This window comes from Pelophylax lessonae (assembly GCF_965119305.1).
Source record: "Pelophylax lessonae genome assembly, chromosome: 11".
Taxonomy (NCBI): Eukaryota; Metazoa; Chordata; class Amphibia; order Anura; family Ranidae; genus Pelophylax; species Pelophylax lessonae.
Window position 1 is genome coordinate 228,416,773 of NC_138778.1, and position 27,096 is coordinate 228,443,868.

Genomic DNA, 27,096 nt, shown 5'->3' on the forward strand with positions numbered 1-27,096 from the left:
TGTGTTATATGGCTTTTGAGTGCTGACTTTGTTAACTTCTGGCCATACTGATTGTAACACAGTGCAGCCTTAACAAAGTCAGCACCCAGCAGCCATGTGACACAGAGCCATAAAGTACATGCTGTGCTGTGATCATCATAATGAATATGATTATAAGCATGAGTTGCTAGTTCACACTTGTGTTTGGAAGGGGGAAGGGGGGAGTAAGAACATGCAGCTGAGCCATGTTTTTACCTCCCACTACCACCGCTCCCCTTAAATAGCCTTTCAACCAAGCTTTTCAATTAGGTCCGCCTGTCAGCTTTACATGTGGATCTGATTGAATGTTCCATGTAGGTCTATGGGGGTTTGGATGTAAATGGACTTGTGTCCATACACCCTCCTTCCTGCGGGTCTGCGGAGGTCTAGAAAAAAAAAATTGAATATTTTTCCAGAAATGTTATAGATCACAGCTAGCATGATGTAAAAATGGATATGAGTGCATTTACATCTGGCCACCCATAGAGACATTACAAGTCATTCATAGACAGGGCTATTGATTGGCATGATTTTGGGGCCCGACCCCATTGTGGATCAGTTCGGGGCTAGGCACTTCAAGGTCCTATGGGTCCCGGGTTCTGACTTGCAAGAGGTTCAGGACTTCCTGATGCTATGGTCCTCAACAGACATTACCCCATTAGAAAAACACTTGAGGGTTCTCAGTGCAGGGCCACTGATAAGCCAGTACATGAGCTTAGCAGGGAGGGCCCGGGCAGCTTCACAGACAAAATGCACCCCCGCTCATTCCACTCCTACTAGCTTAGGGGGTGTTATATACTACATGCAATTCCAGTTCCCCTTTCTGATTATGGGATGGTGGAGGCGGAGCAGTTGAGGGACTTTTTTTTTCAATTTTGGGCGCATGCGCATTCCCGCACCTGCTCCGCATGTTGCTGGCTGCTGTGCTAAAGTCCCGGATGCCTGCCACTGTGGCTGCCCATTGCCTACCCTGGCGGAGTGATCTTCCTCCGCTCAGGTCCCCACTCAGCAGCCGAGATCAAGAGGCTTATGTGAGGCGGGTGGCAGCAGCAGTGGCAAGGAGAGACAGCTTACAGTGAGCAGAGGGAGCCACACTATATTGTGGATGGAGCACATGTAAGCTGCGGGTTTAGTACGTTTCCTAAGTGAATTATTAACTTTTTTTCCTCCACAGGTTTTTTATTTTTAATTGTACTGCGGCATGGAGAAGGGGCCCTAAGTAAATAAGAATACTTTGCTTTGTAATATAAGACCCACCTAAATGAGTTTTGCTAATTTTAGCTAAAATTGCAGAATGTATTGAAGCCACTGCATCATGTGCCAGTAAAGCAGCATTTTCAAAAGCAATGGTCAGCAATGGCTGATTACAAATTTTTATAATCACTGTATTTCTTTAAGAGACCCTGTCATGTAACAAAATACCCGTGTGATAAGGTTCTGATGGCAGTAACAATTTTCCAAACGTAAAAGAGCAATGCATGTTGTGAGCCTATATATCTCCATCTTCTGCTAGTTATACTGACTTTGCTGTATGCTTTGTACACAGATCAGCGATCTGGCTATTTAGTCTCACTGCAAAGCAAGGAGAAAAAACAGACTGTTCTGTTAGTAAAAGCAGCACATATTACATATAAGGCAGGGTCTGGGGCGGGACCCGGGGCGGAGTTGAGGGTGGGGCTAAAGGGGGCCCCGTCAGGTAGGCTGTACGGGGCCCCATGATTTCTATCAGCGGCCCTGGGTACCGGTATGGTACCTCTTGGAACCACAATAGAGGTGGTACTGTTTTAGAGAGCCGTACCGTTCGGTTCCATGCAGTGGAAAAGCGCCGCCGTACTGTACCGAACCGTTCCTACACCGTACCATGCAGTGGAAAAGCACAAAAGTGAGCTGAACCATTCGGTTCCATGCAGTGGAAAAGCACCACAAGAGGGCCATACCGATACCATATCCCACAATCCTTTGCATGCAGCCTTAACTGTTTGTCACTACTAGCCACTGATTGGTCAGAGAATCGTTGTTATCCCACCCACTTACTACTTTAGTGGAAAAGCAAACCGTACCAAACCGTACCGAACCGTTCCAACATGCGGTACCATGTAGTGGAAAACCAAACCGAGCCAAGCAGCGCCGAGTGGAGCCGGGTCGGTACTTGCAGTGGAAAAGTGCCATATGTAGGCAGAGTTCAGGAGGGTGCTACATTACAGAGTGCAGGGTTCAGGAGTATGCTCTGTACAGATTTCAGAGTTCACATGGAACCAGATCTTCTGCATTTCAAGTCTTCACCCAAGGTCTCTCAATGGATAGAGGGGTAACCCAGGTTAATGGCAGCCTAACTGCTATACAAACTCTACCACATCTATGGTTCTCCATATCATCCAGCCCTAAGAAGTCTCTCAGATTCATCACCCCTCCAGACTAAATCCGTCCCACATATTACTAAGGCATTCTGCCTGCAGAAAAATAATTTATTTTCCTTTCTTTTAAGTCTTTATATTTGGTTGTTTTACAGTGCGGCTGCAACGTTCGGGGGTTGGAAAGTTTCCAGGGAAAATACCTAACAGTTGTTCTGGCAGAGCAGGTGAAAGCTCAGCCATTTGCTACTGAATTGTGTCTGTAGGGCAGCCACATGCCATTTCCATATGTTGCTTATAAATCCTGCAGATCACCTATCAGGGGGTCAGCGCTCATACGGAGCTCACAGAGTTCCCACCTGGCCGCTAATCCAGAACAATGAGGTGTTATTGTTTATGAGGAGCGGCATAAATTCAACCCGTCCACCCAGACAAAACATGGCTTTGTTGGGGAAGTGGATGTGATGCTGATTGCCTTTTCTTTTTCTGTGATCAGAATCAACCACTGCCTCTCCGCACCAAAGGCCTTTTTTTCTTTTTTATTATTGAAAATGGAAAATATTGCAACAAACAATTGCTAAAATGTAACTTTTTTTTCTGATTTTGGATGGGGTAAGGAAGGATTAGAACATCTGCCCGGTTTCTGTTGATGTCTGTGTCCCTGTTCTGGTGACTGTCCTCACCGAGACAAGAAGGGGTGGGAAATCCAAAGGTTTACAGCAGCCATGATAACAGGAATAAAGGGGAAATCTTCCACAGGTGACAACTCTCTTTAGATGGGAGTTCTCTTACTTTGGAGAGACTTCCCATCACTCACTGTTGTGACTTTAAGTCAGGAAGCTAAGTCTCCCCATTGGAACACATTGGTTTGAACTATTCACCACTCTGTCAAAAACTAAATAATACACCAAGGACAAACGGCAGTTAATATGTGATATTATCCATATAATTTCTCACAACCAGGGCCGGCGCTAGCATATAGGTAAACCCAAACCCCCAGCCAGAGTCCCCGGAGTCACCTACATCCCTCCTTGTGTGCAAAACCCGGCAAGACAAGTGTGGGGTGGCTGGTGCAGGGGTGGGGTAGTAGTACTAGGGTGGGGTGGCTGGAGGATGGGGGTGGGCTATCAGTACCAGCGTGGGGTGGCAGGAGACTGGTGGGGGGGGAGAAGGGTTGGGCTAGCACTACCAGCGTGCTGTCGCTGGAGTATGGGGGGTACAGCAGTACCAGTATGGGTTGGCATGGAGCAAGGGGGGTGGTGGTGTGCTAGCAGTACCAGCGTGGGAAGGGGGCCGGAGGACGGGGGTACAGTAATACTAGAATGGGGTGACAGGGAGCGGGGTATGGGCTAGCAGTACCAGCATGGGGTGGCTGGAAGAAGGGGGGCAGCAGTACCAGAATGGGGTGGCATGGAGCAAGGGGGGTGAGGGTGGGCTAGCAGTGCCAGTGTGGGGTGGTTGGAGGACAGGAGGGGTACAGTAGTACCAGCATGGGGTTGCAGGGAGTGGGGGGTGGGCTAGCAGTACCGGCATGGGGTGGCTGGAAGACAGGGGGGTGCAGCAGTACCTGCATGGGTTGGCATGGAGCAAGGGGGGATGAGGACGAGCTAGCGGTACCAGCGTGGGGTGGCTGGAGGACAGGAGGGGTACAGTAGTACCAGCATGGGGTTGCAGGGAGTGGGGGGGGGGAGGGCTAGCAGTACCAACATGGGGTGGCTGGAAAATGGGGGAGGCGATGCAGCAGTACCAGCATGGGGTGGCTGAAGGATGGAGGGGTGAGCTAGCAGTACCAGCGTAGGGTAGCTGGAGGACAGGGGTTTCCAAACCAGTTCACAACATTCCATTTTCTAGTTTCAGATTAAGTTAAAGTGGACCTGTCATCAGATATGGTTTTTCTCAATAAGTGCAGAATGCTAAGTAGTGTGCATTGTAACTGTAGCACCCTCCTAGGTAGGTGCTAGTGAGAGAGTATAGTTTTTGGCTCTGTCTGCCTATCAGAGGAGCAGCAGGCAAATCTATATTGCTTTCTGTCTAGCAGAGAGCAGGATCTGTGAGTTAGGTCTGCTCAGTGTGCTCAGTATGTGATTCATTGAGTCTAGAGGAGTGTTTCACACAGGTCCAGCAGGGAGGCATGGACAGTTGGAGGAAACCTGACCAATGGATACATAGGCTTTGATACAGTCCTGGTGAATGGTAGAGACTGGCTGTCTCGGTGCATTCCGGGATACTGTATAAAAGCCAGAAGCACTTGTACTCTGGGGTCTTTGGCTGGTGAGCAGAGTCCCGGAGGGAGGGTGGCCGCTGTCTCCTCCTCTGGGGACCAGAGGTCCAGGGGAGCTGACTAGAGGGGGAAAGACACTGGAGACCCAGTATCGGGAGTACAATGTGTCTAAGGGGCCTGACCTGAGGGGGGCCACTCCGGTGTAGGATAGTCAGAGGACGGGTGTCAGTGTGTCAAGTAATAGGGGATACTAGGAGAGTATCCTGAAGATAATCTAGTCCATCAAGTCATTTGGATAGAGACTTAATCCAAATTCACCTAGTGGCAGGGTGAAACAGCAGCCTGGCTGCATCGTCAGAAGTAGGAGTCCTCCGTATTGTGAATAGTTTAATTTGGAGTACCCCACTATTCCCTTCTCCTATCCCTAATTTAAATAAAACGCCAAAAACAACTACATACCCCTGGACTGAGCCAAGGAGTAAAGTGTTAAATTGTGAATGCCAGTGTTGCTAACGGTAACCCAGGGGAACCCGAAAGTGTAATATCCAGCAGTCCTCAAGGGGGCAGTGCTACATAACACTCCCAGGTTTTTATTGCCCCCGTAGAGATCACAGTAATCCCTCTAACAATTCCGTCATCGTCTTCTCTCTGCAGAAGGAGGGCACCAGGCATTATCTAGGGTCACCGTCTACTTCCTGGACTGAAATGCTGGCTTTGGGGGACATAAATCCTGGTGTTTAAGCATTTCCCGACTGTGTTCAGATTTTGACACAGATCAACCCCCTGCTGCAGCATCTACTCTTGTTCCAGTCTGATCAGTGGGAAGAGGAGACTGAGGAAATGCTTCTTTCTCTCTGCAGACTGACAGCAGAAAAAGTGGTCCATTGAGTCCTCCCCTTTTGTTTGTGGTGGGGGGGGGGGGTGTATGTTTTTTTTTTTTTTTTAAATAATAGAAGGATGAGCTTTTCTAAAAAAAAGATACTGTTGCTGTATGTTGTGACATGTCAGGAGCTTATTCCTGCAGACTTCTAGGGCCACTGGCAGGTCCACTTTTGGACAACCAAGAAAAGTACATTCGATGGCAGTACATCTGTCACATATCTGGTGGGTAGAGCCTGGTAGAGCCTCTCTTATACCTCTGACTCGGAGCCCCTGATAGAGTAAACAGGTGGCGCAGGAGTGCAGAGTCGCACGAGTGCCGGTGAACGTGCAGGCCGCTGAACTGAGAGGTGGCTGAGAAGAGCACCAGAAGGAGGCAGATGTCCCAGTAGCAGATGGACCCATGCAGCAACTTGGTAGCCCCAAGCGAGATTGAAAGATAAGCAGAGTCAGGCAAGCCGGGTCACACACAGAGCGATCAGATCAGGTACAGACGGGGAGACAGGAGAATGGTCAAGGAACAGGCCGGGGTCGATGCAGGCAGAGAGCAGGAATAGTCAGAGGCAAGCCAGTGTTCTAAAATTTAGTCGGACCCGTGAAAATTCCGGACCCTCGTCACTTCCGGTCACTATCGGGGACGCTCCGTCACCACCAGCTGCTGCGAGCCCCGGTGCGCATGCGCACAAGGCATTTTCTTACTTACGAACAGCTGACTGAGAGGAGGAGGGGCTGAGGTGGGACTGCGGAAAAATGTTACAACACCGCCGCGCAGAGCTGACTTAGAGGAGGCGGGAAGGAAGTGAATACTCATACTAAATAGTAATGATAAAAAATGTTTAGTATTTCTTATTATTTTATTTTATCATTACTATTTAGTATGAGTATTCACTTCCTTCCCACCTCCTCCAAGTCAGCTCTGCAACATGTTCCTTGCTCGATGACGCGGCGGTGTTGTAACATTATCCCGCAGCGGTGTGTGCGTCCCACCTCAGCCCCTCCTCCTCTCAGTCAGCTGTTCGTAAGTCTTTCATCGGACCTTGAAAATGCCTTGTGCGCATGCGCACCGGGGCTCGCATCAGCTGGGTTATGATGTAGCGTCACCGGAAGGGACGAGGGTCCGGAATTTTCACGGGTCCGACTAAATTTTAGAACACCGGGTCAGTATTTCAGGAGCAGATGCAGGTAACAGGGAACAGGACAATCACAGAACGCTGTATACGAGACAGCAATGATCCTAGGTGCAGATCCAGCTTAAACAGCCCGTTTGGCACTTTCATCTGTCACAGGATGCGCCGCGCAAGCGCGCACATCCATTTGCATTCTGGCGCACATTGGTTCGCCTGTGCGTATGCAGATGCGCACGCGCGTTAACACGCACTGACGCGCCTTTTCTTTGGGAGGTTCGAGGAAAAGGGACTTGCTTGCGAGAATTAACTTGTCTTCTGGCAGAGCCTTCCTGACAACGTCCTGTCCGCTCTGTTCATCACACCTAACGTTTTTAAGGTTGGTGCCTCACATTTGCAGTGTGGTGCCCCTACATTAGATCTGTAGCACCCCTAAAATACATCAATGCCCCTAATGGATGTATAATTAGAACTAATAATTAGCCCTCCCATATTACCTAGACTTGGTAAATCTAAGGAGATTGTAGAGACATTGCAGATTGTAGTACGCATGGCCAGCAGTACAGACAAGGCTGCTGTTAGAAATCATGAGGCCCCATACAGCCTACTTGACAGCCCCCCCCCCCCCCTCCTCTTACCTGCTGACGAAAGTGACTGAGGACATACATTTTATCAGTCCCTTTCTCTACAGCCTCAGCTGCCCAGATGAATGAATAGGAAGCACTCTGAGGCTTGTTGATCATTCACAAACTGAATCATAGTAAACACAGTTGTGATGAATGAACACAGGAGTGATCGGTACTGATCACTCACTGTGTTCATTCAGGAAAAGAAGGGGCCAGTAAATGACATTTACTGGCTCCTTCCCCCACTCTCCATCCTGAAACTTCCCCCTGCAGTGCAGCTGGATGGAGAAGGAGGAGAAGCTGGCAAGGCTGCAGGAGGAGACAGAAGAGGATCGGTGTCTGCAATAAGCAAGATAATACAGCTAGTCCTCCTGCTCAACAGGTGCCCGGGCCCCGCTCTTGAACTGTTAGGGCCCGGGCCCAGTACAGGAGGGCTGGCTGTACTGAGTACTGCCTTATCGGCGACCCTGAGTAATGGCAGCCATTAGTGGCATTGTATGACTTGCAGCACAGATCCCCGGCATGCTGACACTGATACCTCTGGCTGTATATAAGGGTAGAAGGTCACATTCATGTTCTCCTCTCTTTTGTTTTTTTTCAGGTATCAAGACAGAGGACAGTCTGAGCCATTCTCCGGGACAAAGCGGATTCCTCAGCTACAGTTCGAGTTTCAGTACGCCACCGCCGGGACAAGCGCCATACACCTATCAGATGCACGGTACGCGCACTCACCTACCCTATAATCGCAGTTTATTTATGACTTTGGGTTCATTGGAGTCCTGGGGCTCAGCTCCTCCCAGGACAATGGCGGCCCGTCCATTGAGGGCACAGGGGCCCCCTGAGCCCACCCAGTTGTGTGACAATAGCGAATGAATATTGTAACACGGATCCTCCTCCTGGCCAATCAGGAAGTGGGTCCTGAGACCTGTTTCCTGATTGGCCGAAAGCCATACCATTGGCCAAGGAGGAGGAGGAGGGAGGAGACGCAGGAGACTGAGAGATAAGTCGCCACTGCTGCCTGCCCTCCACATGTCCAGGGTGAGTGAGCCGGTGACCAGGGGGGGAGGGGGGTATGGTGTGTGGGTTAATGTTGTCCGGGGGGGGGGGGATGGTGTGGTCTGTTTGTCGCCCCCCCCCGCCAGTCTCCCAGGACTCAGTTTTAATGCCGATTATACACCCAGTGCATCAAACCCATTTCCCCAGGTTTCATCTTCAGCACACTGAAGTGTGTTTTATATTTTTACATATTACAGATATTCCTTACACTGATACTTTGTATCTTTAAAAGTATGGCTACTGTGGCTGCCACTGTGCCGCAGTAGCAGGACAGTGAGCGGTCCTAAAGTGGTTAATAACATTCAATTACAATATGATTTGTGTCACAATTGTATACACTATATTATTTTTTCTTTATTTACTATTTTTTTCCCCCCACGAAAGTGAAATTCTCCTTTAAAAACCACTTAAGCCCCGGAAGATTTTACCCCCTTCCTGACCAGGGGGTTTTTTGCGATTCAGCACTGCGTGACTTTAACGGACAATTGCGCGGTCGTGCGACGCTGTATCTAAACAAATTTGGCGTCCTTTTTTTCCCACAAACAAAGCTTTCTTTTGGTGGTATTTGATCACCTATGCGATTTTTTGATCATGCGCTATAAACAAAAAAAGAGCGTAAATTTTGCAAAAATAGCAATATTTTTCACATTTTTTTATATGAAATTCCCCCCCAAAAAAATGTAAAAATCAAAATTTTTTAACATTTTCGGCCAATTTGTTTGATGCTACCTATGTTTGGTAAAAAAAATCGCAAAAAGCGTATTTTGATTGTTTTGCGCAAAAGTTATCACGTTTACTAACAAAGGGAAAGATTTTTGTCATTTTTGTTGTTTTTTTTTAACGCGTAATGGCGGCGATCTGCGATTTTTTGTGGTACTACGACATTGCGGCGGATAGATCGGACCCTTGACTGACATTTTTGACACTTTTGGGGTTACCAGTGACATTTCTACAGTAATCCGTGCTATACATATGCACTGTTACTGTAAAAATACACTGGCAGTGAAGGGGTTAACTTTTTTTGAGAGGGAGGGGCTATGTGTGTCCCTAGGGGCGTGATTCTAACTGTGATTGGCTGTGGCTTGAGGTGTAGGAACAGTGATCAACGGTCCTACATAGTAGAACCGTATGATCATCATTCATACACCGGGGAGAATAACAGGCGGCTTGTTTACATCAGCCGCCTGCCTTTCTCCCTCTCCACTGACGATCGCGAGTGACCGGCGGACGATTGGGCGGGGGGGTCCGTGACCACGCAGGAGCGCGCCACTGGCGGCGTGCGCTCGCTCCCTAGACCCTCACAGGCTAGCAACGTAGCCCTACGTCACTTTGCCTGTGAGGGGCTGACCGCCAACGTAGATAGTCGTGCGGTGGTCGGCAAGTGGTTAAGCTCTGACAAAAAAAAACTGGAAGCTGATTGGTTTCCATGCAGAGCTGCACCAGATTCTGTTTAGTAAATCAACCCCATAATCTCATAGCAGCCAACCTTTCAAGGAATATTTGAGTTGTGAATTTTATTTTGTATATAGCAGACAGTCAGTGCAGAGATTGGCAACAAGCAGTGGATTGATCTGCATTCAGGATGTCAGGGTGAGGCTGTAATTTGCTCAGTGGAAGAGCGTTAAGTAGGTTGTGACATGAGTCATGGAAGGGTTAAGGACGCAGGTCTCGTTTCCCCCGCGGGTTATCCAGCTGTCATCATTGAAGGCTCCCAGTCACCCAGTGTGACATAGAAATAGAGTGACACGTCTTGTCCCAAGTCGACTTTCATTCCCCCACCAAGCTCTTTGTTCTGGCTGAAACATGTTTGGTATGTGGACTTGTTGTACGCAGTGCCTCTACAGCAGCTGTGCGTCCAACTGCCGATCAGTCATGTCAGCGTTTTATAGGGCCGCCAAACATGGGTGACATCATGTTCATGGACTGGTCAATACAGAAGCCAAATCATTTTCTATTCTATTATTTCAAGTGATAATAAGCACACATTGTCCAATTTCCATTGTCACTTCTATTTCTGTATATTGATGACGGCACTGTAATTATTTTTATTAACCTCCCTGGCGGTATTCCCAAGTGTGGCTCGGGATTCATTTTCATTACCATAAGCGGTAACCCTGAGCCACATTCGGGATTACCCCAGAATCACACTCACCTTCCCTGCAATCCTCCGCCATCCTCCCGCCGTCCTCCAGCCATCCTCCCGCCGTCCTCCAGCCATCCTCCCGCCATCGTCCAGCCATCCTCCTGCCTTCCTCCAGCCATCCTCCTGCCATCCTCCCGCCATCCTCCCGCCTTCCTCCAGCCATCCTCCCGCCGTCCTCCCGCCATCCTCCCGCCGTCCTCCAGCCATCCTCCCGCCTTCCTCCAGCCATCCTCCCGCCTTCCTCCAGCCATCCTCTCGCCTTCCTCCAGCCTTCCTCCAGCCATCCTCTGCCGTCCTCCAGCCATCCCCCTGCCGTCCTCCAGCCATCCTCCAGCCATCCTCCTGCCGTCCTCCACTTCTTCTCCCGCTGTCCTCCAGCCATCCTCCTGCCATCTTCCAGCCATCCTCCCGCCTTCCTCCAGCCATCCTCCCGCCATCCTCCAGCCATACTCTGCCGTCCTCCAGCCATACTCTGCCGTCCTCCAGCCATCCTCTGCCGTCCTCCAGCCATCCTCCTGCCGTCCTCCACCCATTCTCCCGCTGTCCTCCAGCCATCCTCCCGCCGTCCTCCAGCCATCCTCCCGCCGTCCTCCAGCCATCCTCCAGCCATACTCTGCCGTCCTCCAGCCATCCTCTGCCGTCCTCCAGCCATCCTCCTGCCGTCCTCCACCCATTCTCCCGCTGTCCTCCAGCCATCCTCCCGCCGTCCTCCAGCCATCCTCCCGCCGTCCTCCAGCCATCCTCCAGCCATCCTCCCGCCGTCCTCCAGCTATCCTCCAGATATCCTCCAGCCATCCTCCCACTGTCCCCCAGCCATCCTCCCATTGTCCCCCAGCCATCCTCCCGCTGTCCCCCAGCCATCCTCCCGCCGTCCTCCAGCCATCCTCCCGCCTTCCTCCAGCCATCCTCCCGCCGTTCACCAGCCATCCTCCCGACGTCCTCCAGCCATCCCCCTGCCGTCCTCCAGCCATCCTCCTGCCGTCCTCCAGCCATCCTCCTGCCGTCCTCCAGCTATCCCCCTGCCGTCCTCCAGCCATCCCCCTGCCGTCCTCCTGCCATCCTCCTGCCGTCCTCCACTTCTTCTCCCGCCATCCTCCAGCCATCCTCCAGCTATCCTCCCGCCGTCCTCCAGCCATCCTCCCGCTGTCCTCCAGCCATCCTCCTGCCTTCCTCCAGCCATCCTCCCGCCTTCCTCCAGCCATCCTCCCGCCTTCCTCCAGCCATCCCCCTGCTGTCCTCCAGCCATCCTCTGCTGTTCTCCAGCCATCCTCTGCCATCCTCCAGCCATCCCCCTGCCGTCCTCCAGCCATCCTCCCGCCGTCCTCCACTTCTTCTCCCGCCGTCCTCCAGCCATCCTCCCGCCGTCCTCCAGCCATCCTCCCACCGTTCTCCAGCCATCCTCCCGCCGTCCTCCAGCTATCCTCCCGCCGTCCTCCAGCCATCCTCCAGCCATCCTCCTGCCATCTTCCAGCCATCCTCCCGCCTTCCTCCAGCCATCCTCCCGCCATCCTCCAGCCATACTCTGCCGTCCTCCAGCCATCCTCTGCCGTCCTCCAGCCATCCTCCTGCCGTCCTCCACCCATTCTCCCGCTGTCCTCCAGCCATCCTCCCGCCGTCCTCCAGCCATCCTCCCGCCGTCCTCCAGCCATCCTCCAGCCATCCTCCCGCCATCCTCCTGCCATACTCTGCCGTCCTCCAGCCATCCTCTGCCGTCCTCCAGCCATCCTCCTGCCGTCCTCCACCCATTCTCCCGCTGTCCTCCAGCCATCCTCCCGCCGTCCTCCAGCCATCCTCCCGCCGTCCTCCAGCCATCCTCCAGCCATCCTCCCGCCGTCCTCCAGCTATCCTCCAGATATCCTCCAGCCATCCTCCCACTGTCCCCCAGCCATCCTCCCATTGTCCCCCAGCCATCCTCCCGCTGTCCCCCAGCCATCCTCCCGCCGTCCTCCAGCCATCCTCCCGCCTTCCTCCAGCCATCCTCCCGCCGTTCACCAGCCATCCTCCCGACGTCCTCCAGCCATCCCCCTGCCGTCCTCCAGCCATCCTCCTGCCGTCCTCCAGCCATCCTCCTGCCGTCCTCCAGCTATCCCCCTGCCGTCCTCCAGCCATCCCCCTGCCGTCCTCCAGCCATCCTCCCGCCGTCCTCCAGCCATCCTCCCGCCGTCCTCCAGCCATCCTCCCGCCGTCCTCCAGCTATCCTCCCGCCATCCTCCAGCCATCCTCCCGCCATCCTCCCGCTGTCCCCCAGCCATCCTCCCACTGTCCCCCAGGCATCCTCCCGCCGTCCCCCAGGCATCCTCCCACCGTCCCCCAGGCATCCTCCCGCCGTCCCCCAGCCATTCTCCCGCCGTCCTCCCGCTGTCCTTCCCCTCCATCCTCCCGCTGTGTGCTCGGCCGATACCGCCACTTGTCTTCCGGTTCCCTTCACTGTGAGCGTTGCGACATTTAAAAATGTAAAAAACACCAAATGAGATGATAGAAAGCTGTGATCCTAACGGATTACACTGTATCATCCCATTTCACCACAGGATTTCACCTGGGGACTTTTCCAGTGCCCTGCCTGTGCTTTTCCAGTTCTTTGTGCCTGGAAAATAGAGAACGACCATGGCGTCCAAAAAGCATTCTTTTTGCACAAAAGCGCTTTTAGACGAACTGGAAAACGGCGACAGGGAAACGGAGTTACTTGAAGAACTGAGCGATAGCGATTGGTGGGAAAATTGGTCATCAGGTACGGAAAGTGAGGACAGTGACGATTCTGATGTCTCTTTCTGGTACATAGTTGTGGAATTTGGGAAGTTTATCAAATGATTCTTCAGAATCCTCGCTGTCCTCACTTTCCGTACCTGATGACGAATTTTACCATGAATCGTTATCGCTCAGTTCTTCAAGTAATAAAGGGGTGTGTGAGGAGAAGGGGGTTCAGTACACTATTGTAAAGGAGGGGGGGGGGTTGATGTGCAGGGGTCCTGAGAACCTTACTGTAAAAGGGGAAACTGATGTGAAGGGGGGGGGGGGGGGACTGAGGACGCTGATATAAGACATTGAGATATAGGAGGAGAGAAATGAAAAAAAATGTGGCTCGGACCTTTGTTGGAAAAAAAATTCTACTTGTTGGAATTTGAATTCAATTCCCCTGCTGCAGATGCAAATAAAGGCTGCTTTAAATATCAATGTCCGTGTAAAATTGGCCTTTAGATTTCCAGAGATTGCTTATTCACCAAAATAATTGTTTAAAAATAACTGACGTGTTTCAAGGAGCTGCCTTCATCAGGACCTAATACTGGACTGGAAAGAAAATTCTGAAAAACAAACTGGGCACCCTGAAAAAAGAAACAATGTATCGTTGGAAGTAACATTTGGATACAGCGTCTCGCTGGCAGCAGTGAGAATTGATACATTGTAGAGATAAAAGGGGATTGCCGTGTTTATGCATCTGCGTAGGACGAGTTTATTTCAGTAGCGCCTTTTGTTGCCTAACTTCTCCTTCCCCGCGGTCAGGGATAGAATGTGAAGAGTGCAGAGGTCGTATTTATTTTCAGGAGTCTGTACCTTTAAATGACCTCCATGGGTGAGGTGATGTTTTTACCTTCAAGGTAGGCAGCTTGAAAAGAAAAAAGAAAATCACGTTGTCTTTCCCACGCTTCTGTGCTGCCAAGCTGCGCCCTCTGCTACCGCGAAAAAAAAAAAAAAAAGCATGCTCCCCCAGGGCGGGAGTGCAAAAATCTTTCTATATTTCACCATAAATCAGTCTTTATGATGGGACGGAGCCTCTGCTCCTATTTCCTGCTCTCTGGGATGAGACCGCTAGAGATGGCTGACTGACAGCCACGACAGCTGACGGGCCCCCCCATCTCCCCCCGCCACCGTGAAATATAGATTTAACGCACTCCCATGGGGGCTTTTCTAGTCTTTGACTTTTAACCCCTGATGGAGACTGAATTTTAAGAAGAGACAAAAACTATTTGGAAAGAAAATACCCCCTACGGTTTACCAGCCAGCCTGTCATAATAACATCTCCAATTCACAGGCCATTGTTCAAAGTTAGTTTTGCCTGTGAAATTTGAAATGACTGCTATGTGCGGCGCGCCACCGTTCCTGAATGTGTGCGTAACATTACGTCTTATCTCCTTACCTTATGTCAGCTAGGGGAGGACTGGGCCAGGGGGCAATTGCAGGACAAGGCCAGGGGGGAGGGGGGCAATTGCAGGACTAGGCCAGGGGGCAGGGGGGGACTGGCCAGGGGGAAGGGGGGGGACTGGGCCAGGGGGCAGGGGAAGACTGGGCCAGGGGGCAGGGGGGGACTGGGCCTGGGGGCAGGGGGGGACTGGGCCTGGGGTTAGGGGAGGATTGGGCCAGGGGGCAAGGGGGACTGGGCCAGGGGGCAGGGGAGGACTGGGCCAGGGGGCAGGGGGGGGACTGGGGCAGGGGGGGACTGGGCCAGGAGGCAGGGGGGCAATTACCCCCTGGGCTGCTCTGATGCCCCGTAAAAAGGCTGCACTGCTTCTGCCACACACATGCCTAAAGGATTCCTGGTGAAGAGTAGTAAAAAGTGCCCACCGCTGACCTACTGAGTGTGGGATGAAGACAAGGACAGAGCACAGGCCTCCCCCTCCCAGCATGGATGGTGTAAACTGTGTCTGAGCAGAGCCCCAACCAAGTTGCCCCAGCTCCCCCAACTGACCCCTGCTGGCTAGGTTGGGAACCCGGTTTCAAATAGAGTACCTGGAGCAGATCTTCAGCCTGGAATGGGGGTCAGAAGGAGGCTGGGAAGAGGGAGTGTGGGGGGGGGGGGCGGCGAGGCGCTGCACTATGGGCCTCTGGTTTTATTACTGCCCCCCTGGGCCAAAAGTTGCCAGTCAGCCCCTGATGTTAGCCATGGCTCTTGAAGTGCCTGTTTTGTCCAATGCAAGAAGCTGAGCAGCATTTGCCTGCAGGGTGTCTACAAATAATATTTCTATGACAAGGGTGTCAAGCTCCATTTCATCGCGGGCCACATCAGCATTATGGTCGCCCTCAAAGGGCCGGTTATATCTGTAAGACTAGATGTCCGGAGCACCCCACCCCACTTACATCTGATGCCAGGGCCAGGGCCGGGACAAGGGGTAGGTAGAAGGGACATCTGCCCTCGCCACTGTGGTATCATGTGTGTTGGGAGGGGGATGGGAGAAGAGGATTTGTGCTATAAGGGTTGATTTGGATAGTTTGTGCTATAAGCAGTGATATGGTGGTGGTGGGGGGGGGGGGGCATTGTGTTAGGAGTAGAATTCTGTGCTAGTAGGGATGATTGGGGGGTGTTTTTGCTAGGAGGGGGGATGGGGGAGGGAAATTTGGAATTAAAAAGGGAGAATGTGTACTCGGATGGGAAATTTGAGGGGTGTAGAATTTTTGTGCTAGGAGTGGTGATTTTTTTTTTTTTGGGGGGGGGGGACATTTATGCTGGGGGGATTTGGGAAATGGAGGGGGGCAGAGATTTGTGCTGGGAGGGAGGATTTCAGCAGGGGGGTAGATTTGTACTGGGAGGAGGGGGAGTTTGAAAAGTTGCTGCGCAAATACCATGTGACATAAAAAGTTGCAACAACCGCCATTTTATTCCCTAGGGCACTAATGGTGAACCTTGGCACCCTGGATGTTTTGGAACTACATTTCCCATGATGCTCATGCACTCTGCAGTGTAGTTGAGCATCATGGGAAATATAGTTCCAAAACATCTGGGGTGCCATGGTTCACCATCACTGCCCTAGAGTCTCTGCTAAAAAAAAAAAAATAAATATAGGTATATATATATATAGATAGATATAGGTATATATCTATATAGATAGATATAGCTATATATATATATATATATATATATGTATAGATATATAGATATATATGGATAGATATATATATGGATATATATATATGTATTTTTTTGGGGGGGGGGGGGTTCTGACTAATTTTCTAGCAAAAAAGTTATGATTTTTTCATGTAGGAGAGGAGTGCCCGGTATGGAAGTGGTTAATCCCCCCTCTGTGCGCAGGAAGTTAACAGCTTACAAGATTTCTGGCAGGATCCACGTTTTTTATTTATTTATTTTTTTTTTTTTTGCGCTAATCAAACAGATATAACAAAACACTATATTTAGTTCTGTCATAGGACACATTAGGATTTTTTTTTTTTTCATTTTAGTTATACTGCAAATAGTATTATATACAAACAATGTGTTCTTTTTACCTTTTTACACTCATTCATTTAATTAAAAAAAAATAAATAAATAAATCTGAATTTTTTTTGCGTATTACTTTCCTAATTTTGAATTCCTCCCATGCCCAGGGCATTGGCTCTGGTGACATTTCTCGTGACGATAGTGAATCATGAATTATTTGCAGTGAGCTGTGATGGTAATAACCGCGGGAATGCGGCTTTCGCCTTTGGCGCTGAAGTTACAAAGTCTTGTTTTGAGTTGACAGAATAATTTAGGGCCATTAGGAAAGTTCGCCCCGCAGGCCCTCTGCTGATGTTTGGCTTTGTGGACGGGTGACTCCGGCAGTTTATTGATGTAGCAGAAAAAAAAAAAAAAAGCTCTCTAATAGTTTTTCACTTGGATGCCGGAGAGTCGAAGTTGCAGCGGCGCACTCGCGTCTTTCATCGCGTCGTGCATTTCCTGTCCAAAACAAAATTCCCCAGCGTTTGATGGCTGTGGACACAACGCGTCTCCCTCCTAATCACAGGAGGTCACATGAATCATACTTGTCTATTGAGAAGATTAGTATGGATTGTCAAAGAAAAAAAAAAAACACATCATTTTTATTTACATAATGACAACCTATGATACAATGATACTTTGTAACGCTGTTAGACTCTGTTCACACCTCAGCATTTTATAGCTCAAAGCTCCAAAATGCTAGAGGAGAAAAAAATCAATTACCGTATTTATCGGCGTATAACACGCACCTACATTTTAGGAGAGAAATTTCAGGAAAAATGCTGAAATTTAAAATAAACAGCTTTGAACTCAGAACATTTTTTTTTAAATCAAATGCTGTCTTAGCAGTGCCCACGAATGCAGCCTCATCAGCGCAGTGCCCACGAATGCAGCCTCATCAGCGCAGTGCCCACTAATGCAGCCTCATCAGCGCAGTGCCCACTAATGCAGCCTCGCCAGCACAGTGCCCATAATTGCAGCCTCACCAGCGCGGTGCCCATACATGCAGCCTCGCCAGCGCAGTGCCCATACATGCAGCCTCGCCAGCGCAGTGCCCATACATGCAGCCTCGCCAGCTCCGTGCCCAATATTGCAGCCTTACCAGCGCAGTGCCCATAATTGCAGCCTCGCCAGCCCAGTGCCCATAATTGCAGCCTCACCAGCGCAGTGCCCATAATTGCTGCCTCGCTAGCGCAGTGCCCATACATGCAGCCTCGCCAGTGCAGTGCCCATAATTGCTGCCTCGCCAGCGCAGTGCCCATAATTGCTGCCTCGCCAGCGCAGTGCCCATACATGCAGCCTCGCCAGCGCAGTGCCCATACATGCAGCCTCGCCAGGGCAGTGCCCATACATGCAGCCTCGCCAGCGCAGTGCCCATACATGCAGCCTCGCCAGCGCAGTGCCCATAATTGCAGCCTCGCCAGCGCAGTGCCCATAATTGCAGCCTCGCCAGCGCAGTGCCCATATATGCAGCCTCGCCAGCGCAGTGTCCTAAATGCAGCCTCAACAGCGCCATTGCCACTATCCGAATCACTTTTAAATAAGTCCAAGGAAGCAGCGCCAAGAGGTAGAAGCGGGCGGGCGGCGCAGAGGAGAAGGAAGGACGCGCTGTCATCGGAAGTCCTATGATAGACGTCGGCATAGGAGACAGGACTTCCAATGACTTCCTTCTCCTCTGCGCCGCCCGCCCGCTTCTACCTCTCGGTGCTACTTCCTGGGGGTTTTTTTTATATCGGCTGTATAACACGCACTGCTGCTTTTTCCTCCATTTTTTGGAGGAAAAAGTGCGTGTTATACGCCCATAAATACGGTATTCTCTAAGGAGTTAATTCACATCTCAGCTACAAGTCACCTGAAGCCAAACGCCTGAAGCTCAAAAAAGTTCTAGAGCTTTGGGCAGATTTGCGCATTTATGGGGCATTTTTATTCCTATAGAGATGAATGGAAACTTGCGATTTGCGTGTTTTTGTGCACTTGCGTGTGTTTTTTGCGCGTTTGGTGGGGTTTTTTTTCTGCCTTTAAATGCATATGCTTGTAAACTCCTGAAAAAGCCACAGGGCTCATGCACACTGCAGCTCAAAGAAGCTCAAAGAAGCCACTCCTACAGGCTTTTGAGCTTTTTTGAGCTCTTATTATGCATGTAAAAGCAGCTTCTTCTTTTTTTTTTTTTTTTTTGAGCTGCAATGTGCTTGAGCCCTTTCTGTGCTCTTTTGCACGTTTTTATTGCGCTTCTTTGAACTTTTTTAAGCATAAGTGTTTTTTTTTTTTTTTTTTACAAACCCTTTCCTCAGCTAATTTTTCCTATTTTTTTTTAGCTTTTTTTTAAAACTTTTTCATGCATTTTTGGGCACTTTTTTGCTTGGAAGCTCCTCTCAAAAACGTGCGTTTGGTGGGGTTTTTTTTCTGCCTGTAAAAGCATATGTCTGTAAACTCCTGAAAAAGCACCAGGGCTCATGCACACTGCAGCTCAAAGAAGCTCAACGAAGCCACTCCTACTGGCTTTTGAGCTTTTTTTTGAGCTCTTATTTTTTTCTGCCTGGAAACTCCCCTCCATGTTAGCCAATCTGTCCATGCACACTATGGCTTTTTCAGGAGTTTTCAGATATTTGCTCCTACAGGCAGAACCCCCCCCTACCCAACCCCCAACCCACCAAACTCACATTTTTGAGAGAAGCTTTCAAACAGAAAAGACGCCTAAGTGCCCAAAAACACGCAAAAACATGCGAATGAGCATGAAAAAGCTCAAGCTCGAAAACACACAAAAAATAAAACAGAAAAAATAAACCGAAGGGGAGGATTTGTGAAAACAAAAAAAAAAGCTCAAAGAAGCTCAATAAAAACGTAGAAAAGCACTTCTTTAACCACTTGCCGACCGCCGCAAGTACATATACTGCGGTGGTCAGCCCCGGCCAGGCAAAGTGACGTACCGGTACGTCACTAGCCTGTCACTCGCTTGTGAACCAATAGCGGGCGAGCTTGCGCCCGCCCCTGGCTCGTTCCCTAACAAGTCAGTGCGTGTGACTTGATGTCCGCCGGTCACTCACGATTGTTCGCCAGGAAGGGAGAAAGGCAGGCGGCTAATGTAAACAAGCCGCCTGTCATTCTCCCCTGTGTAAAAATGGAGATCAGACGGTTCTACTATGTAGGACCGTTGATCTCTGTTTTTACACTAGTAGCCATGTCCAATCACAGTTAGAAACACGCCCCTAGGACACACTTAACCCCTCCCTCTCCAATACAGTTAACCCCTTCCCTGCCAGTGTCATTTTTACAGTAACCGTGCATATGTATAGCACTGATTACTGCAGTAATGTCACTGGTAACCCCAAAAGTGTCAAAAATGTCAGTCAAGGGTCCGATCTGTCCGCCGCAATGTCGCAGTCCCACAAAAAAATCGCAGATCGCCGCCATTTCTCGTTAAAAAAAAAAAAAAAATTACAAAAATCTTTCCCTTTGTTAGTAAACGCGATAACTTTTGCGCAAACCAATCAAAATACGCTTTTTGAATTTTTTTTTTACCAAACATATGTAGCATAAAACAAATTGGCCGAAAATGTTAAAAAATTTTGATTTTTACATATTTTTTTGGGGGAATTTCATATAAAAAAATGTGAAAAATATTGTTATTTTTGCAAAATTTACGCACTTTTTTTGTTTATAGCGCATGATCAAAAAATCGCACAGGTGATCAAATACCACCAAAAGAAAGCTCTGTTTGTGGGGAAAAAAGGGCGTCAAATTCGTTTAGGTACAGCGTCGCACGACCGCGCAAATATCCGTTAAAATCACGCAGTAAAAAATCAAAAAAAAAAAACCCTGGTCAGGAAGGGGGTAAAATATTCCGGGGCTTAAGTGGTTAAGCTGAAATAAAAGCTCAAATGCATGTAAAAGAAGGTTTTTTTTTTTGTTTTTTTGTTTTTTTGCTGCAATGTGCAGGAGCCTTTTTTGTGCTATTTTGCATGTTTTTATTAAAGACCAAGTCGTTAATACGCCCTGTGTGAATAAAAAAAATGTCAGCGCTCTAGAAAAAAACGTATACATACACCCAAAGAATAAATATAAAACAATTGCAGCGCACAAAAATTAATAAAACATAGTGAAAAAATCCGATGTGAATCCAAAAAAATTATCAATTAAATACAAGAAAAGTGTCCCAGTGTAAAGAACAAAAAAAAATGTCAATTTTTTTTTTGTTCTTCACACTGGGACACTTTTTCTTGTATTTAATTGATAATTTTTTGGATTCACATCGGACTTTTTTCACTATTTTTTATTAATTTTTGCACGCTGCAATTGTTTTATATTTATTCTTTGGGGTATGTATAATTTGCACTATTTTGCTAACAGCTCTAGTTTTCTTTTTTTTATTTTTCTAGAGCGCTGACATCTTTTTTATTCACACAGAGTGTATTAACTACTTGCACTTTAATAAAAACATGCAAAAGAGCACAAAAAAGGCTCATGCACATTGCAGCAAAAAAAAAAAAAACTGCTTTTACACGCATTTGAGCTTTTAAGTTACTTTAAATATTATTATATTAATTTCAATATTAATTATTTCAGCTTGAAGAAGCGCTTTTCTATGTTTTTATTGAGCTTCTTTGAGCTTTTTTAAGCATGAACTTTTTTTGTTTTTCACAAATCCTCTCCTTAGGTTTATTTTTCCTGTTTTATTTTTTGTGTGTTTTCGACCTTGAGCTTTTTCATGCTCATTCTCATGTTTTTGCGTGTTTTTGGGCACTTAGGCGTCTTTTCTGTTTGAACTATTTTGCTAGAAGCTCTAGTTTTCTTTTTCTAGAGCGCTGACATTTTTCTATGCACATGCCATCCACTTAGGAATGTTCTTTAAGGCATTCTCTTATAAAACGTCTTCAGGTCCCGGTCAGCCATGAAGAATAAAGTTTTAGGATGGAGCAGGGACAGGCCGGGCCGCTGACATCCAATCACACTAGAAAGATTTATCAGACACGGTGGCGGTTGTCTGCGCTGGGTGGCGGTCTGGTGGATGGTCGGGGGCCCATCTTGATAAGGTCACCGCTCGGTTTTATTATGCTTGTTGAGGGTTTAATTCATCCAAGGTTCCTTATTCTGCCGGTTACAGTTGGGGTTGGGTGGGGGGGGGTGTAAATTCCGCGCTTGGAGGGATTTCGGGAGGAGGCGATTTGGAGTCCGCACAGAGATTTAGAAACATATGCTAACTCTTCGTGGGAGAAAATCCTACTTGGGAAACATCGGATCTGGAGTTCTGGAGACTTTCCTTATTCCAGTTTTGGGGCTCTTACCCTGTTTACTGCAAATCGGAAGCCTTCGCCAAAGGCAGCCAATCAGCTTTTAGGGTTTGTTGCAGGGGACAGGCTGTTAATTGCTCGCTATGGACGTATTGGGGAGATTTACTAAAATTGGAGAGTGATAAATCTGGTGCAGCTCTGCATAGAAACCAATCAGCTTCCAGGTTTTTTTTTTTTTTTTTTTTGGTCAAAGGCTATTTGAACAAGCTGAAGCTAGAAGCTGATTGGCTACCATGCAGAGCTGCACTGGATTTTACACTCTCCAGTTTTAGTAAATCACCCCTATTATGTCACAGCCTTAAAATTCTAGTAGATGGAAAGTCAATCACTACAATCTCATAGAAATGCTAAGCCCTGATTTATACTAGTGCGATCAGTGAATATTTTCCAAATCCATTCATCTTCTTCTTAAAATCTCGGTGAGCTTTTTGTATTTCTCTCAGATCTGTGCAGTAATCCATTGTGAGGCTTCCTGTAATGAAGACCAATCACTGCTGTTCTCTCTATAGTTTTCTGTAGTGGGTGGGGTCTCCTTGTGCACAGGGACTGGTCTTGTCTCCGCCCCTCCTATAGTTTTTTTTGTAGTGGGTAGGGCCTGCTGGGTCCCTCCCACAGCTCTGCTCTCTCTCCTTGTGCACGGGGCTGGTCATGACTCCGCCCCCTTCTTTAGTTTTCTGCAGTGGGTAGGGCCTGCTTGGTCCCTCCGCCCCTCCTATAGTTTTTTGTAGTGGGTGGGGCCTGCTGGGTCCCTCCCACAGCTCTGCTCTCTCTCCTTGTGCATGGGGGCTGGTCTTGACTCCGCCCCTCCTATAGATTTCTGTAGTGGATGGGGCCTGCTGGGTCCCTCCCACAGCTCTGCTCTCTCTCCTTGTGCAGGAGGACTGGTCTTGTCTACGCCCCCCTCCTGTAGTTTTCTGCAGTGGGTGGGGCCTGCAGGGTCCCTCCCACAGCTCTGCTCACTCTCCTTGTGCACGGGACTGGTCTTGTCTACACCCCCTTCCTTCTATAGTTTTCTGTAGTGGGTGGGGCCTGCTGGGTTTCTCCCATAGCTCTGCTCTCTTTCCTTGTGCATGGGGCTGGTCTTGACTCCGCCCCTCCTATAGTATTCTGTAGTGGGTGGGGGCTGCTGGGTCCTTCCCACAGCTCTGCTCTCTCTCCTTGTGCATGGAGCTGGTCTTGACTCCGCCAATCCTATAGTTTTCTGTAGTGGGTGGGGCCTGCTTGGTCCCTCCCACAGCTCTGCTCTCTCTCCTTATGCAGGGTGACTGGTCTTTTCTCCGCCCCCTCCTGTAGTTTTCTGCAGTGGGTGGGGCCTCCTGGTTCCCTCCCACAGCTCTGCTCTCTCTCTTTATGCAGGGTGACTGGTCTTGTCTCTGCCCCAGTCCTGTACTTTATTGCAGGCTGCCTGTAGTGGGTGGAGCCTGCTTGGCCACTCCTACAGCTTTGCTCGCTGCATGGGCTATGTACATCATAGTGATGATGTCACTGCTACTTTTACTAGGTAATATCTGAATATGCAAGGGTATTTGGTGCACACAAGGTGGATACTCTATGTGGCTATTGAGGAATATATTTAAATACGTTTAGGAGTTTGTGAGTTCCAATCTGCATTTTGCGCAATCCGTTTCAAACATTAAAAAATCCATCTGACCGACTGTGCAGGCTTTCCATCTCATCGAAAATCAGCCCCTAACACAAACCTTCATGGGTCTTAGCAAGTTACTTAACCCCGCTGCTCCTCTGCGAGCGTGTGTTGTGGCAGGACCCGCAGTCAAGGCACGTTGAAGGAAAAAAAAAAAAAAGAAAACGAAGCAGAAATTCCTGAGCTTCTGCTGTATTTAACCTGTGACCCGCCATTAATGCAAAACAGCCACGGTGGCTGCAAATCTGATCTCGCCAAACCCAAGTTGTGTGTTCGAGTAAAAAAAAACTGAAACGTGCGGTATTTGAGCGCATGCCAGCTTCGCCGTCTCTCCAACATATCCCTCATTTTACAAGACGAAGGTTGCCAGCAGACGCTTTGTATGGGTTAGGACGCACCTACCAGGCGGCTTAGCATTTTCCATGCGCCCAGCAACCATGAAATAGCAAAAAAGGATTCACAGAGATCTAATAAGGAGATTTAGGACTCGCTGTGAGAGTTGAGGGGGGGGAGAAACCTAAAAAAAAGTTGTCGGCCTAAAAAGCTTATAGTGTAAAGGTAAAGCATTTTTGTTTTATAGAGGGTAGTCAGGGGTTAAAAACCATTCATCACCCTATTAGATTGTAAGCTCTTATGAGCAGGGCCCTCTTAACCCTCTTGTATTTTATTGTATTGTAACTGTACTGTCTCCCTTTTATATTGTAAAGTTGTGTGTAAACTGTTGGCGCTATATAAATCAATATATTAATACTGTATATATTATATATTAATATTATATTTTAATAAATATATATATAATATATTATATTAGTATATATTATTATTAATAATAATAATAATTAATTTTTTGTGTCTCTGTTCCACGGCACAGACTTCTCCATAGTCCATTGAGGAACAAAGCTTCATGAGAATAATTAGCAACCTAGGGTTATACTGCCACCTACAGGAGAAACAGGCACTAGGTACATAAAGTCCAGCTGCCTTTAGGCTATAAGGCCCATGGGTGTTCACCTTGTGGCCCTCTAGCTGTTGCGGAACTACAAGTCCCATCATGCCTCTGCCTTTGGAAATCATGCTTGTAACTGTCAGCCTTGCAATGCCTCATGGGACTTGTAGTTCTGCAACAGCTGGAGGGCCACAGGTTAAGCACCCGTGCTTTAGGCTATAAGGCCCATGGGTGCTCAACCTGTGGCCCTCTAGCTGTTGCGGAACTACAAGTCCCATCATGCCTCTGCCTTTGGAAATCATGCTTGTAACTGTCAGCCTTGCAATGCCTCATGGGACTTGTAGTTCTGCAACAGCTGGAGGGCCACAGGTTGAGCACCCGTGCTTTAGGCTATAAGGCCCATGGGTGCTCAACCTGTGGCCCTCTAGCTGTTGCGGAACTACAAGTCCCATCATGCCTCTGCCTTTGGAAATCATGCTTGTAACTGTCAGCCTTGCAATGCCTCATGGGACTTGTAGTTCTGCAACAGCTGGAGGGCCACAGGTTAAGCACCCGTGCTTTAGGCTATAAGGCCCATGGGTGCTCAACCTGTGGCCCTCTAGCTGTTGCGGAACTACAAGTCCCATCATGCCTCTGCCTTTGGAAATCATGCTTGTAACTGTCAGCCTTGCAATGCCTCATGGGACTTGTAGTTCTGCAACAGCTGGAGGGCCACAGGTTGAGCACCCGTGCTTTAGGCTATAAGGCCCATGGGTGCTCAACCTGTGGCCCTCTAGCTGTTGCGGAACTACAAGTCCCATCATGCCTCTGCCTTTGGAAATCATGCTTGTAACTGTCAGCCTTGCAATGCCTCATGGGACTTGTAGTTCTGCAACAGCTGGAGGGCCACAGGTTGAGCACCCATGCTTAGGCCAGGGATCCTCAAACTACGGCCCTCCAGCTGTTGTGGGACTACATGTCCCATGAGGCATTGTAAAACTCTGACATTCACAGACATGACTAGGCGTGATGGGAATTGTAGTTCTTGAACAACTGGAGGGCCATAGTTTGAAGACCCCCGCTTTAGGCTATAAGGCCCATGGGTGCTCAACCTGTGGCCCTCCAGCTGTTGTGGAACTACAAGTCCATCATGCCTCAGCCTTTGAGAGTCATGCTTGTAACTGTCAGCCTTGCAATGCCTCATGGGATTTGTAGTTCCAAAACACCTAGAGGGCCACAGGTTGTCCTCTCTGCGATGGCACTGCCGGTCTGTGTTCCAGTTAGGACTCTACTTTCAGGTCAGGACAGTATATCTGAACACTTCATTTCTTGTCCTGAAGATGCAACAAGAAGTGGCAGGAAATGTCTACAAAGTAAGATGACTGTCACCATAAACAAGTATTCCCATTGGAAGATTTCTTCTTGCTTCCTGTTCTGGTGACAACTGTAGCATTTTGAATTTCCTGTCTCAGTGACAGTGGTCACCAGGACAAATGGAGAGGCTGACTCTCTCCAGCGGAGACACAGGGAGCCAAATTGCTTGATATGGGCTCTAACCCTTCTCCTCAATGTGGAAGAAAACGAACAGCAGGGCGCTGAGGTCAGTATCAAATAAAAAACCCTTTTAATAAAATAAGGAGCACACTTGCATTGAAGTTAGTATGAATCAGCATGAATCAGCATGAATAGGGAACACCTGAGACCAAGCAGCTGTGATCAGTGTGAGGCTGTAGGCATCACTGAGCATGAATCAGCATGGACAGGGAACACCTGAGACCAAGCAGCTGTGATCAGTGTGAGGCTGTAGGCATCACTGAGCATGAATCAGCATGGACAGGGAAAACCTGAGACCAAGCAGCTGTGATCAGTGTGAGGCTGTAGGCATCACTGAGAAAACAAAGACCGAGGATGACAGGGGGCCAGCCAGCTCAAAGTGTGGATATTTGCGTTGTTCTAAGAAGGGTTGCCATCCCATCCTTTTAAACCCGACCACCAGTGGCGGCCCGTCCATTGGGGCGCAGGGGCGCCGCCCCCCCTATCCGACCCCCTAATCTACATGCAGGGCGCTGGATGCATGGATTCCAATGTTTTTTTTTTTAAGCACGTAATTAGAGCCAGGGGCTCTAATAGGCTTCAAAAAAGGGTGGGCTCGGGGCACAGAGCACTGCGCCCTGAGCCCACCCTGTTGTATGACAATAGCGAATGAATATTCGCTATTGGCACACTGATTCTCCTCCCGGCTAATCAGGAAGTGGGCCCTGAGACCTGTTTCCCGATTGGCCGAAAGGAGAAGGCATGCTATTGGCCAAGAATGGGGGAGGAGATGGCCGCCGAGAAAGGACATGAAGGAGCCTGTGGGGGAAGCCACCCCGCCTGTCATTCCGGAGGAACAAGGTAAGTAAACTGGCGGGCGGGGGGGAGAGATGTGGTGGTGCAGGCTGGAGTGATATGGGGGGGCAGGTCCATCTGCCCCCCCCCCCCCGACTGATGGAGCACCAGCTGCCACCGCCGAACACATCAATTGCACAGGTCCTGAGGCTAATTTAATGCAGATAAGGCACCAAGTGAGTTTAATTACCACTGTAATCATCCGCAGAACCTATGTAATTAATATGTGATTGGTTTTAAAGGGATGAGGT

At 49.0% G+C, this 27,096-nt stretch overlaps 1 protein-coding gene across 2 annotated transcripts in view; it reads left to right on the forward strand.

Annotated features, from left to right (window-relative positions):
* Positions 1–27,096, forward strand: part of EYA2 (EYA transcriptional coactivator and phosphatase 2) — a 239,794-nt gene that overhangs the window by 145,296 nt on the left and 67,402 nt on the right. For both annotated transcript variants that reach the window (XM_082272195.1, XM_082272194.1), the window contains exon 6: positions 7,821–7,937. In XM_082272195.1, coding sequence (XP_082128321.1) covers positions 7,821–7,937 — 117 coding nt within the window. The remainder of the gene's footprint in view (positions 1–7,820; positions 7,938–27,096) is intronic.